We start from the raw sequence: 12,135 nt of genomic DNA, 5'->3' as shown, positions 1-12,135 counted from the left end.
CCTGGTGGCACTGCTGGGACTGAACTATGGCTGGCTCTCTGATTGGCTGGTGGGTATTTTGCGGGGGGGGGGGGGGGGCAGAATCTTTACCTTAAGGCACATCAATCCTGACGGCAGCCAGTTAAGTGCCTGACCTCTGATACTGACAGGGCTCTTGAAAATCGATGTGGCAGGTTGCACCCGGCTTACAATAGGGTGGGTGGGACCACCGCCATGGCTATAAAATTCAGCCCTAAATATTTAAACCAGAAAATCCTGAATAACTATCAATAGAAGTTAAATATTTATGTACAGAAAATTATTTGAAGCCAAATCATTCATCGTGATCAGACACAAGTTCATTGATAAACATATTTATGTATTTAATTCAGAAAACAATATTAGGGCTGAATATCTTACCTTAAGGTTGTTGCTATATTGCTATTACAGTTCTTTAAGGGTTAATAAAAGAAAATAAGAAGGAATTCTACCCTTACTGTACATAATGTTTGAGCTAATGTACGTAATAGAGCCAGTAAACCAAGTTAAAAAACCCAAATGTTACAGGAAAGACCACCCGTGACCATTTGTCTATGGCATTCACATCAGCCAAATTTGGGATTTTAATTTTCAGTTGTGATGTTCGTCGTTGCAACCGTCCCTTCTTCTGAACCATGTTCCTTTCTATTGTGCTTCTACCATAGCCATCCCTGCTTGCAGCTGGCCTTCTGTACTGGATGCTGGCACCATCATAAGAAAACATGGTATTTCTTGGATCATTGATATTCGTCAGCACCTCGGAAGCTCTCACTTCATTCCTAATTTCAAGAGTTGTGAGGAGAATATTTCCATGAGCGTCCACCTGTGTTGAAAAGAGAAATATTTTGAGAAACAGAGAAGTATGTTGATTTAGGCAATGTGATCAGTAGCTGATGTTACTGCTTGTGCAGAGTTAGAAGCACTTCACAAACTGAAGAGTAATTTAGTGTCATTCCTGTGTGCAACCCATGGACATCTTGATTTAAAACTTGACTTCCTTTATGCAGCTTACAGTTTTGACCTTATAATTTGTAAGGGCTCAGACATTCTAGTGAGGCAGCAGTAGAAACAGCAGGACACTTGTTCAGCCCAATCCCAACTCTCTGGATACTGACTCTGACCAAAATGCTGGGGGTGAGTTCCTAAGGACCTGGTATACTTATGATATTTTCTGGGTGTTGACCCTATGGAACATCAGTATAAAAGCTCAGGAGGCCCGAGAAGGTAAATTCAAAAGAGGTTTAATTTGACAACAAAAGTAAAGGACACAGAGTGGCTTACAGCTCCAAGGTCCCAAAATAGACTACCATTCTAGACTGGCTTTTATAAGTTGATTTCCACCGGTCTTAGCTGATGGGCCTCCACCCACTAACGGGGGAACGCATATTCCACGAGGCCCACAGAGACATCCTGTGGGACTTGTGAGAGTTATTACATCCCTCCCATTCCAAAGTCCAACGGTCCCTCAGTGGGTGGTTGTGGAGGGGATCTCCTGTGGGGCCGTGTCAGGGGCATGTATCATGTCGAGGAGCACCTTTTTTGCATTGAATGCCGAGGGGATCCTCGCTGGTTTGTATCCAACCATAATGTCCTCTGAAAGTACTGAGCCAATGTTTGATCCTTTTAGGCCCATGAGTGGATTTGAGCGGCCGTGAAGGGTAATGTGTCCATAACATTTAATGCTAGCACAACTTCGTCCGCTACCGTCTTACAGACAGCAGGAGTTGACTAAGGTCATTTGCGGGTGCAACCTGTGCGCCAGGATGATATTCACAAGTGTATTTGTACGCCGCCAACAGCAAAGCCCGTCATTGAGTCCTGGTCGAGGCTATCGGTGGTATTAATCTATCTTCCTTGAATAGGCCGAGTATGTTTTTGGCTCGCGATTACAGTAAAATGATGGCCGTAGATGTACTGGTGGAATTTCGTAACCCCAAAAATCACGGCCAGACCTTCTTTTTCAATCTGTGCACAACAAAGCTCTGCATCGGCCAGGGTCCTGGGCGCATAGGCTATTGGTCTTTCGGTCCCATCGTCCCATCAATAGGAACACATTGAACCATAGAGAGATGTCGCACATGAGGATAACAGCCTTACCGGATCATAACGTGTTTAGAATTTTGAAGATGACAGCTGTGATGTCACCTTGGCGAATGCTTCCGCTTGTGGCGCTTTCCACTCTCATTTCTGGTTCTTTATTTTAGGAGCACCTGCAGAGGCGCCAGCATGGTAGCCAGGGTTGGGATAAACTTCCTGTAATACCAGCAACCAGTAGAGATGAGCGGGAGGGGGGCACAGATGAGCCACATATCGTAAATGAAAGGGAAGATTGGGGGGTGCAAAAGGCTCATAGAAAAGACCATGGGACGCAAGGGGCATGGCCGCAGGGGACAGGCCCCAGGACAAATGGAAAGCCAGAGCGAGCAGCAATACGCTGGGTAATACACGTTATGCTCATCACCGGGCTGTGCAACTGAGGCGGATTGGCCATCTGGGGGCCTGCAGCCACAGAGTTGGGGGGGGGGGGGGGGGGGGGGTGACATGTAGATGGGTAAATATTTATAATGATCCTTGTTTGTATTTTGTTTTTCTCATTCTTTGCTTTAGCTCTCTTTTCTAATTTTAATTTTTTTTCTTCGTTGCTTTTGTTTGGTACTATGCGCAGCTATGAAACTTGTAATTTAACGTACAAATTGAACATAAAAATGTGAAAACCAATAAATATACTTAAAAATAAATTCCCGTCATAGTTGACAAGTCCCAGGAGTGACCTCAGCTCTGTCGCATTCTCAGGTGTTGGAGCTCCCTTGATGCTCTGGGCTTTTTCATCCACTGGATGCAACCTGCCCTTATCGACAAATATGTGATCCCTTTAGCCTGGAGGATGCACTTTTTCAGGTGAGCATCCACGTATGAAAACCATCGAAGACCCTCTTCTAGGTTGCCCACGTGTTCTTCCCGTTGGGTCATGTGTTAAGTAGATCATCCAGGTAGACGGACACTTGCGGAGCCCTTGGAGGATATTTTCCATTACTCGTTGGAAAATTGCACAAACCAATGACACCCCGAATAGATGCTGGGCGTACTTGTCCAGCCCCTGTGGTGTTGACAGTGATGTATTTTCTTGAAGCCGGGACCAATTTAGCTCTGTTGGCTGGACAGTTGGTTTGTGATGCAGAGTAAGGCCAGCAGCGTGGGTTCAATTCCTGTACCAGCTGAGGTTATTCGTGAAGGCTCTGCCATCTCAACCTTGCCTCTTGCCTAAGGTGTGATGATCTTCAGGTTAAATCACTGCCAGTCACCTCTCCCCATCAATGGGAAAGCAGTCTCTGGTCTTCAGGGACTATGGTGACTTTACTGATTTTCGAGACGCTGCGTCTAACTCCAGCTGGAGGTATGTGTGGCTCATGTCCAGCTTTGTAAAGGAGTGGTGTCCGTTAACTTCATGTACAGGTCCTCTACACGTGGCATGGGGACCTGTCCAGGTGGGAGGCCTTGTTGACGGTCATCTTATAGTCGCCACACAGGCAAACGGATTTGTCTGGCTTCAGAACCGGGACCACAGGCGCTGCCCACTGTACGAACTGAACCGGGCATGTGATGCCCAGGTCTCCAGGTGGCTCAGCCCATCATCCACCTTCGACAGCAGGGAATATTGGAGCGGGTGGGTCCTAAAATATTTGGTTGAGCCTTTGGGTCGACGTAGATTTTCTCGAAAACTTCCATGTACTTTCGGAGGATTTCGTGCAAACTGCCAGTACCCACCCAGAAGATTTGTTGCCAGTCCAAGTGGAGTTATTGTAAACAGTCATGGCCAAGGAGGCTGGGCTCGTGTCCCTGCATCATTACCAGTGGTAACTGGACCGACTGCTCTCAGTGGGTAACCAGGGTTACCATGGTCCCAATGATGATCAATAGTTCTCCGGTGTATATAGCCAGCTGGACCTTGGTATCCTTCAAGCCCAGGTGCTGGATCTACAGATGGAGCTTATGGAATGTCTGCTGTCGAATAATTGAAACAGCAGCCCCTGTATGAATTTCCATGTCCAAGCAGTGACCATTAACTTGAGCATTATTTTTATCAGGGCTACTTTGGAACAGCTTCCTCAGGCAGGACAATGTGCAAAGCCCTGGCTCGGGGTGTTTGTGTCTCTTGGCCAAGGGTGATGTGCTCACTGGCGATTCTGGTGGCTTTGCAACCACAAATGCAGCACAGATGTGGGTATTCCTCACTATCCTCTGGGGAGATGTCCAAACGGGCTGTTGGCTAGTTGGCCTGACCACACCGCTGTTTAATAGGGACTGGGTCATGTAAGTCCAATCCTGTGGGGGGACAACACTCATTGGAATGGGGGCTGGCCAACAGTGCACATTGTAGTCCATGGAACCCTGGAGATTGTGAACACCTTTTCTGCGTTCTCACGGGAGAGCGACAACTCTATGGCCCGTTTCAGATCCAAGGATGGTTCCGCTAACAGTTTCCTCTGGGTCGCCATATTGTTTATGCCACACACCAACCGATTTCTCAACATCTCTAGGAGGGATCGGCCATAGTCACAGTGTTTGGCTAACTTGCAAAGGCATGTCATAAACTCCGTAAAAGATTCCCCAGGGGTTTGCCCCCGGCCGTGTTAAAGTGGTATCTCTGTACGATTACGATTGGGGTCACAATGATTTGCAACAAGTTCTATGAGTTTGTTCAAAGTTTTTCAGTTCGGAGCCACGCCCCCTTTATCATAATGAATTGAAGAGACGCTCTTTAAGGTCTGTTAACGGTTGTGATTCCCACTCTGTGACATGAATCCCCTTTGGCAGGCATCTTCTGGCGTGACCGGACCTGGATGGGCCTGGATGCTGTTTGGGTATCGCAGGTGGTCTGGTGCCACCCTGTTTACCACCAGATGCACCAGGGACAGGAAGGGAGAGTCCGAGGTGCTGCGGTATTCCGACACCTCCCTGCGGGAGTCTTTGACACAGGCCCCATTACCTCCTCCTCCCTCTGGTGGCCCGAGGGCCCCCGGGCTACTCCATGGGATGGGGGTGAAAGCGGACCCAAACCCTGAGGCTCCCCGCCGCTTTGCGCTGCCTGTCCTGGTGGACTGCTGCCGTCTCGACCAGGGTTTGCATGCTCACGGCCATGGAGAACAGGGAGTGGACCACCTCTATCTGGGACTGCGCTACATCACCCACTGAATGTACAACCACCCCGGAGTCTGTGCCACATCAGCCAGTGACTGTGCCATCTTCCTCTGGGACTGGACAACCTCCCTCTGTATGTGCGCCAATTCGGCCAGTGCCTGGGCAATGCTGTTGCGCTCTCAGCCGTGGCCCATTGTAACTTGACCACACTCAGGAGCGCCGCTACAATGTCCAGTTGGCTCTGGCACATGGTTGCCTGTGAGAGGGCAGTCCTGTCCTGTGCCTCAGCCACCACCTGCACAGATTGCCCCAAGCCTTGGACATGCTGATCCATGGGCAAAATCCTTGCCCACAGGGCCTCCACCGCTGACACCACCTGTGCGGTGTTGGCATGGGTGGCATGCATGGCAGGCACCACCTCCTACTCCTGCAGGCAGTTGGACTCCTCCACCTGTACCTGTAGGTGCTGGATGCTTGCTGACAATCCCTCATGTAGTCCTTGGCTCTGTGACTGCATCTCCATGATCGATGGGACTGTCCGTTCCAGAAGCCCAAAACCCATCTGCACGGCAGCTAGTCCCTGAGGTCGGCCTGCCCTCCACCAGTCCATCCTTCGGGAGTTCCTACCTCCACCTGCTGTACCAGAGCATGCATGTGGTATGTACCATAGAGTGTCCCAGGAACCTCTTCACTAGAGTGCCCGACCGTGGTGAGTGTCTCTGGGCTGATGGAGGGTGTTGGAGACAGCTGTGATGCGAATTCTATGTCATCCTCGGACTCAAGCTCCGGGATGTTCTGGGTCTTATGGCTCGCGTCCGTGCTATCGTCACTGGTCGGTACCTGGGCTCTGGCTGTGGCTGGGGACAGGGTACACCAGAAAGGTCAACCCCATCATCAACACGTCCTGAAAGACACATGACAAGATGCATGATTAGACCACGGGAGGGGAGTGAGGGAGGAGGGCGGGAGGAGGGGGGGGGGGGGGGGGGGAGGGGGAGAGTGGGGGGGGGGGGGAATGTGTTGCGGAGGGGGTAGGGGTGTGTGTTTGGGAGGGAGGAGTAGGGGTGGTGTGGAATGGGGCTGTGGGTGGTGGGGGTGTGGGGGTGGTGTGAGGGTGACGGTGGTGTGGGGTTGAGGGTAGTGTGAGGGCCACGTGGGGGTGACGATGGTATGAGGGCGGTGTGGGGGGAATGACACACGTGTCTCGTGAACCACAACTCAGTGGGTCTCACTTCCTAGCCCGACGGTGATCTCCACCCCGGCGACTGTGCTTTCCTCGGGCCCGCCGACCACATCCAGGGCCCGCTCCTCTTCTGCAGTGAGGGGCCGCAGGTTCGGCAGTTCCGCTCCAGTCTTCTCCCACTCCCAGCGGTCATGGGCGGCCTCCTCCTGTGGGGAGGGAACAGAAAATGCACAGAGTTAGACAGTCTGATACATGCAGCCTAGGGGGTGGGTAGCTGGTGGCTTCAGTGGCCAGGGCACTTGGCCATGGCGGCCTGTATGGGTGCCGGCACGTGGTGCAGGGAGGGGGTTCAGCCTCCCTCTGGGTGGGGGGTTAGGGTTGCAGGTATATGGAATGAGGGTTAGTGCCAGGGGCTGCCTACTCACCTGGCCGTTCTGAGGAGGTTGTGCAGTATCTTCGGCACTGCTGGCAGGTCCGGACAATGTTGTTGTTGACGGCACTGACGGCCTCTGCCACCTACACCCAGGCACGGCGTGGCAGCCTCCTTCCCACGCCGGGGTACAGGGCCGCCTGCCAGTTCTCCACTGCGTCCAACAGGGTCTAGAGTTTGGCGTCCATAAAACAGGGGGCCGCTCTCCTTGCTGCCACCTTGTTGGTTGTGATGGTGTGTGTGGGGAGTGAAGTGTGTAGATGCTGCTGCAGCTGGTCAGCCTCCTGAGTGTCAATTACGAACCCGGCGAATCCCGCAGTTTCCCTTTGGAATCAATTGTGTTCCACGTGGCACCGGTGCTAGCTCGTCGTTGAATAGGTCCAAGTGTGGCGCCAGTTTTGCTGTCGAAGAACTTGCGAACCCTGCCCTAGCTTCGGCACTCTGGAGTGACTGGTCCTGGATGCGCCAAGCAGTCTTCCGGGTGTCACAGTTGGCATGGTGTCACCCTGTTCTTCCCGCTGTCCATCAGACGCACCAGGGACAAGTGGGCGGTGGAATTCAGAGACGCTCCAGTGTTCCAGTACCTCCCATGCGGGAGTCACTGGCACAGACCCCATCACCTCCTCCTCCCTCGGTGTGCCCAATGGCCCACGGGCTACTCCTTGGGATTGGGGCATGTCCGGAGCAGGTTCTGGGGGCTCCAGCGTCATCTGGCGGTGCCAATCCTGGAGGCCTGCTCTCTTCTTGACCAAAGTCTCAATGCTCTCTGCCGTGGAGCACAGGGAGAGTGCCACATCCCTCTAGGACTGTGTCTTGTCCCTCTGGGTCTGAGCCACCTCTCTCAGGTCTGTGCCACATCACTCAGTGTCCGTGCCAGGTCCCTCTGTGACTGGCTCAGCCCAACCAGTGCCAGGCCGATGATCTCGACGCTCACAGCCATGGTCCATTGTCACTGGGCCATGCTCTGGAGCACCATGGCAATGTCCATGTGGCCCTGGTATACGGCTGCCTGTGACAGGGCTGCCCTGTCCTGCGCCTCAGCCACTGCCCGCACAGAGTAACCCATGGGACATCCTGACCCATGGCCGTGACCTTGCACCTAAGACTTCTACTGCAGATGTCATGTAGCTTCTGATGGCACTGCTATCACAGTGCTCACAGCCTCTGCCACCTCTGCCTAGGCCCGGTTGATATTGATGGGTGGCAGCCTCCTTCCACCACGGGGATCAGAGTGCCCGCCTCTTCTTCACTACATCCAGCAATATCTCTAGCTCTGCGCCCGTGAACCTCGGGGCCACCCTCTGGGGTGCCATCTTCTTGGCTGGAATGGGGAGATGGGTGCTTATATGCAGCTACAGCTTGTTAGGCTCTCAAGTGCCATTCCCGACCCTGGTGAATCACACACTGACGTGAGTTGGAATTGCACTAGTTCCACGTGGCGCGAGTGCTGGCCTATTTGCATATCCTGAATGGCTCTGGCAGTCGCACCCCCATCGGTAACGTGGAACACCCTCCATTCAGTCTCGGTGTCAGCACTTAGTCTCTCAAACTGAGAATCCCGCCCATAGACTGCCAACTGTGTCTGATCCATTGCTAGAAATCAAGGGCGGGATTTACCGCGCAACCCACCTCTTGCTTTTCAGCGGACGAGGCAGCCTGCCAGCGGGATTTTCTGGTCCCGCCTTTGTCAACGGGTTAAGGCATTGGAACCACATTTTGAGCAGTCCGATGCACCACTCAACGAAGTCCTGAGTGGCCGCATGGGCCTCGTTGTAATGGGTTTCCGCATCGGTCACCGACCTTTATACTGGCATCATTAGCCAGGTCCTCAGCAGGTACCCCTTATCCCCCAAGAGCCTGACGCCCATCCTGGGGTGGTCCCCGAAGAGGCTGGGGAAGTCCAACTGCCCCAGGATGTAGCTGTTGTACACACTCCTGGGAAGTGTGCATACAAGTGCATGGTCCTCATCTGGTCGTTGCTGGATGTTCAGGGAGTGGAACCCCTTTTGTTGATGTAAGGCACTCTCAGGCGGCCTGGTGAGCGCAAGGTGACATGCGTGCCATCTATTAGCCCCGGGACCTGGGGCATCCCGTCGATATAGTTTGCTGCCTGGGCAAACAGAACATCCGTGACCCCACAGGTGCACTTGTGGGCTGCAGCTTGTGAGATGCCAGACAAATGCGTGCTCGAGCCCTGGAATGACCCTGAGGCATGCAAGTCATCTGTTCAATATACCAGCGACGCCTATATACATTGGGCCGTCGGCGGCCTCCCCCTCTGGGTCCCTCCCTGGCCTGATGGGTGGCTGGGGTCCACAGGGTGTGGGGCGGGGAGCAGCAAATGGGCCACCACCTCGAGTCTCTGCCGATGGTGCTGCCGCCTTCTCCGCCGTCTGGCTGCCTGACCTTCCAGCAGCACCACTAGGGCAAGTTCCGCAGGGTCCAAAATATCATCCATACCGTGCAATATCTGTAAGGAATTGGGAGAGGGTGTGAGGCTGACAACCAGGGACTCTCTAGTCCCGCCATTGCCCCCCCTGCCCTACCCGGCATGCCTTGCCAACACCCTCTGACTGCAGCAGGAGCCCCTGCTCTCTGGACACCTCAACCTGCATCTCAGACACCCGCACGTAACGTTACCTGGACCGGGAGAAGGTCCCCACCCTCCTGCTGCGGTAATGTCCCTGGTGCAGTCGCTCAGCCCCTGGGTGTTCGGGTGTAGGCTGCTGGGTCCATGGTGTTGCATCCCACAGTGCTCAGGCACAGTGTCCAGCCATCAGGGTCCGATTGGGATGCTAGACAATAACCCCCACATGCTAACTGGCCAGCCTACCCATGGAAATCCACTTGGGATGTGTGAAGTGCTCACTTAACCACGATTGCCAATTCCCAATTAGCAATAGCCTTCAGCCGCACGGCCAGAGGCCTCTACAATCAGTGAGAGTTATGGGTGGTCAACGGGGCAAACAGGCAGGGGCTAGGGTTGCTCCCAGAACGGGTACACACAATCCAGGGGTTGGCATGGTGGACCCACAGGCAACTGGACTCCCACCAGCCGAAGCCATGGAAACTGTGGAACAGAATAAATAGTCAAGTGTGACATGTATTCTTTCATCTAACTGCTGACATACTTCAACCTTTGGTTGCAAAGTACAAAAGGCTCTGCCCTGTCGATGGTACAGTGATGTTTCATGTTTACCAACTGTAAAAAAGGAAAAGGAAGGGCGAGGGGTGAAGTGGCACGGTAGGACAGCGGTTAGCACTGTGGTTTCACAGCGCCAGGGTCCCAGGTTCGATTCCCCGCTGGGTCACTGTCTGTGCGGAGTCTGCACGTTCTCCCCGTGTGTGTGGGTTTCCTCCGGGTGCTCCGGTTTCCTCCCACAGTCCAAAGACGTGCAGGATAGGTGGATTGGCCATGCTAAATTGCCCTTCGTGACCAAGAAGGTTAGGAGGGGTTATTGGGTTAAGGGGATAGGGTGGAAGTGAGGGCTTAAGTGGGTCGGTGCAGACTCGATGGGTCGAATGTTCTATGGCCCATATGCTCTATGTTCTATGTAAGGAACAGACAGAAAAAGTAAGGAATGCATGTTTTTTTGATTAACTGCTATTAGTAGAAAATTTGAAGATGGTGCTGAAGTCCATTGTTGTGACGGAATTGGGGAAATTGTTATTCTGGGCTGGATTTAATGCAGCCCATCGTGGCAGCCAGGCCCACTTATCATGGGGCATGTTAGGCTACTGAGGTGGGAGAACCTCTGCCAATTTAGTTGGTGAGAGGAAGGGACTGATGTGGGATTCTTGACTGCCAGCAGTGGGATGTCAATTAGGCTCATTATTCAGCCAACTGACATCCAATATTTCTGAGCCCTGAAGAATTTGACGTGAACCACATGGCTTTTCTGCATCCTCGCAAGGCTGCCTAATAAATCCTATCAGGTGTGGGGGCCTTCATGGTCGGGCTCTCTGTGCTCAGTTGAGGGACACGGCTTTGCTTCCATCCTCCGTGCCCCCATCACATGACCCAACCCAGCGACCCTCGCCCCACTCTTCTTCACCTTTGGACTGGGCGCCCACGATGATCCTGCTCTTCTCGAGGATGCAATGCCACCAGCAGCCACTGGTCACGCTGGCGCTGGCTGCATGAGGAGCTGCTAGCCTCTGATTGGTTAGCTGCTGTTGGCAGGCAGGGCTTCCACCACTGGAGACCGCAAATGCAGGGAGGCCTGACGGTAGCCATTTATGGGGTTGAAAGCACTCGATTGCATCATGCCTCTCACATAGAACTGATGGGGCTTCACCAACCCTGTGAGCAGGACACAATCCCAGCCTCTAATTCTAACTGGGCTTTTACTGATCCATAAATGCTTATTGCTGATATCGGTTTCTCAAAAAAATGGAAAACTGGCCCATTCTCCAGTGCTAACATTCATCATCCTAATGAGCACAATGTTTACCAAAGGTTGGTGAATGGGTGCCGCAGACTGTTACTCCTTTCTGACTTTCAACCATGATATTGGTACATTAATGCACAAATTCACATTGCAATGTTATTAGTGTGGCACATTCTGTAAAAGGAATGAATTGAACATCGGTATTAATGTAGTGTTAATACCAACAATTATCTGCCCTTTTGGGATTGATTGCAACTCATATTAACACCAATGCAATAACAATAATAGTTACCATTTATATAGCAACTTTAAAATAGTCAAATGTATGAAGGTGCTTCACAGGAGAGCTAAGAGATAAAATCTGACACTGACCCACAAATGGAGATATTGGGATATGTGACTGAAAGATTGTTTTTTTAAAACCATTAGTTTTTAAAAATAAATTTAGAGTACCCAATTCATTTTTTCCAGTTAAGGGGCAATTTAGCGTGGCCAATCCATCTACCTTGCACATCTTTGGGTTGTGGGGGCGAAACCCATGCAAACACGGGGAGAATGGGCAAACTCCACATGGACAGTGACCCAGAGCCGGAATCGAACCTGGGACCTCAGCGCCGTGAGGGAGCAGTGCTACCCACTGTGCCCCCGTGCTGCCCTAAAGAGGTAGGTTTTAAGGAGCATCTTAAAGGAAGGGGGAGAGGAAGAATGGTTTAGGAGGGATTTCCAGCACTTAGGACTTTAGCAACAGAAGGTATGGCCACTAATTATATAGTGATTAAAATCAGAGAAGCTCAATGAACCATAATCGGAGTTAGTGCAGCGATTTCAGAGAGCTGGAGGAAATTAATGATAGAGAGGGGATTGGCTATGAAGAGCTTTTAACCCAAGGATGATAATATTAAAGATGATGCATTAGGAACTGGATGCCGTGCAGGTTAATGAGCACAAGAATGATGGGTGAATGTGACTTGGTG

At 52.0% G+C, this 12,135-nt stretch overlaps 1 protein-coding gene across 2 annotated transcripts in view; it reads right to left on the bottom strand.

Annotated features, from left to right (window-relative positions):
• Window positions 1–337: 337 nt before the first annotated feature.
• Window positions 338–12,135, bottom strand: part of LOC140408879 (gamma-aminobutyric acid receptor subunit beta-1-like) — a 609,207-nt gene continuing 597,409 nt past the window's right edge. For both annotated transcript variants that reach the window (XM_072496707.1, XM_072496708.1), the window contains one exon: window positions 338–841. In XM_072496707.1, coding sequence (XP_072352808.1) covers window positions 494–841 — 348 coding nt within the window. In that variant the 3' untranslated portion in view covers window positions 338–493. The remainder of the gene's footprint in view (window positions 842–12,135) is intronic.

This window comes from Scyliorhinus torazame, chromosome 3, assembly GCF_047496885.1.
Source record: "Scyliorhinus torazame isolate Kashiwa2021f chromosome 3, sScyTor2.1, whole genome shotgun sequence".
Lineage (NCBI taxonomy): Eukaryota > Metazoa > Chordata > Chondrichthyes > Carcharhiniformes > Scyliorhinidae > Scyliorhinus > Scyliorhinus torazame.
Note: the sequence above shows the minus strand (reverse complement) of the source record. Positions and strands in the feature narration are given on the sequence as shown.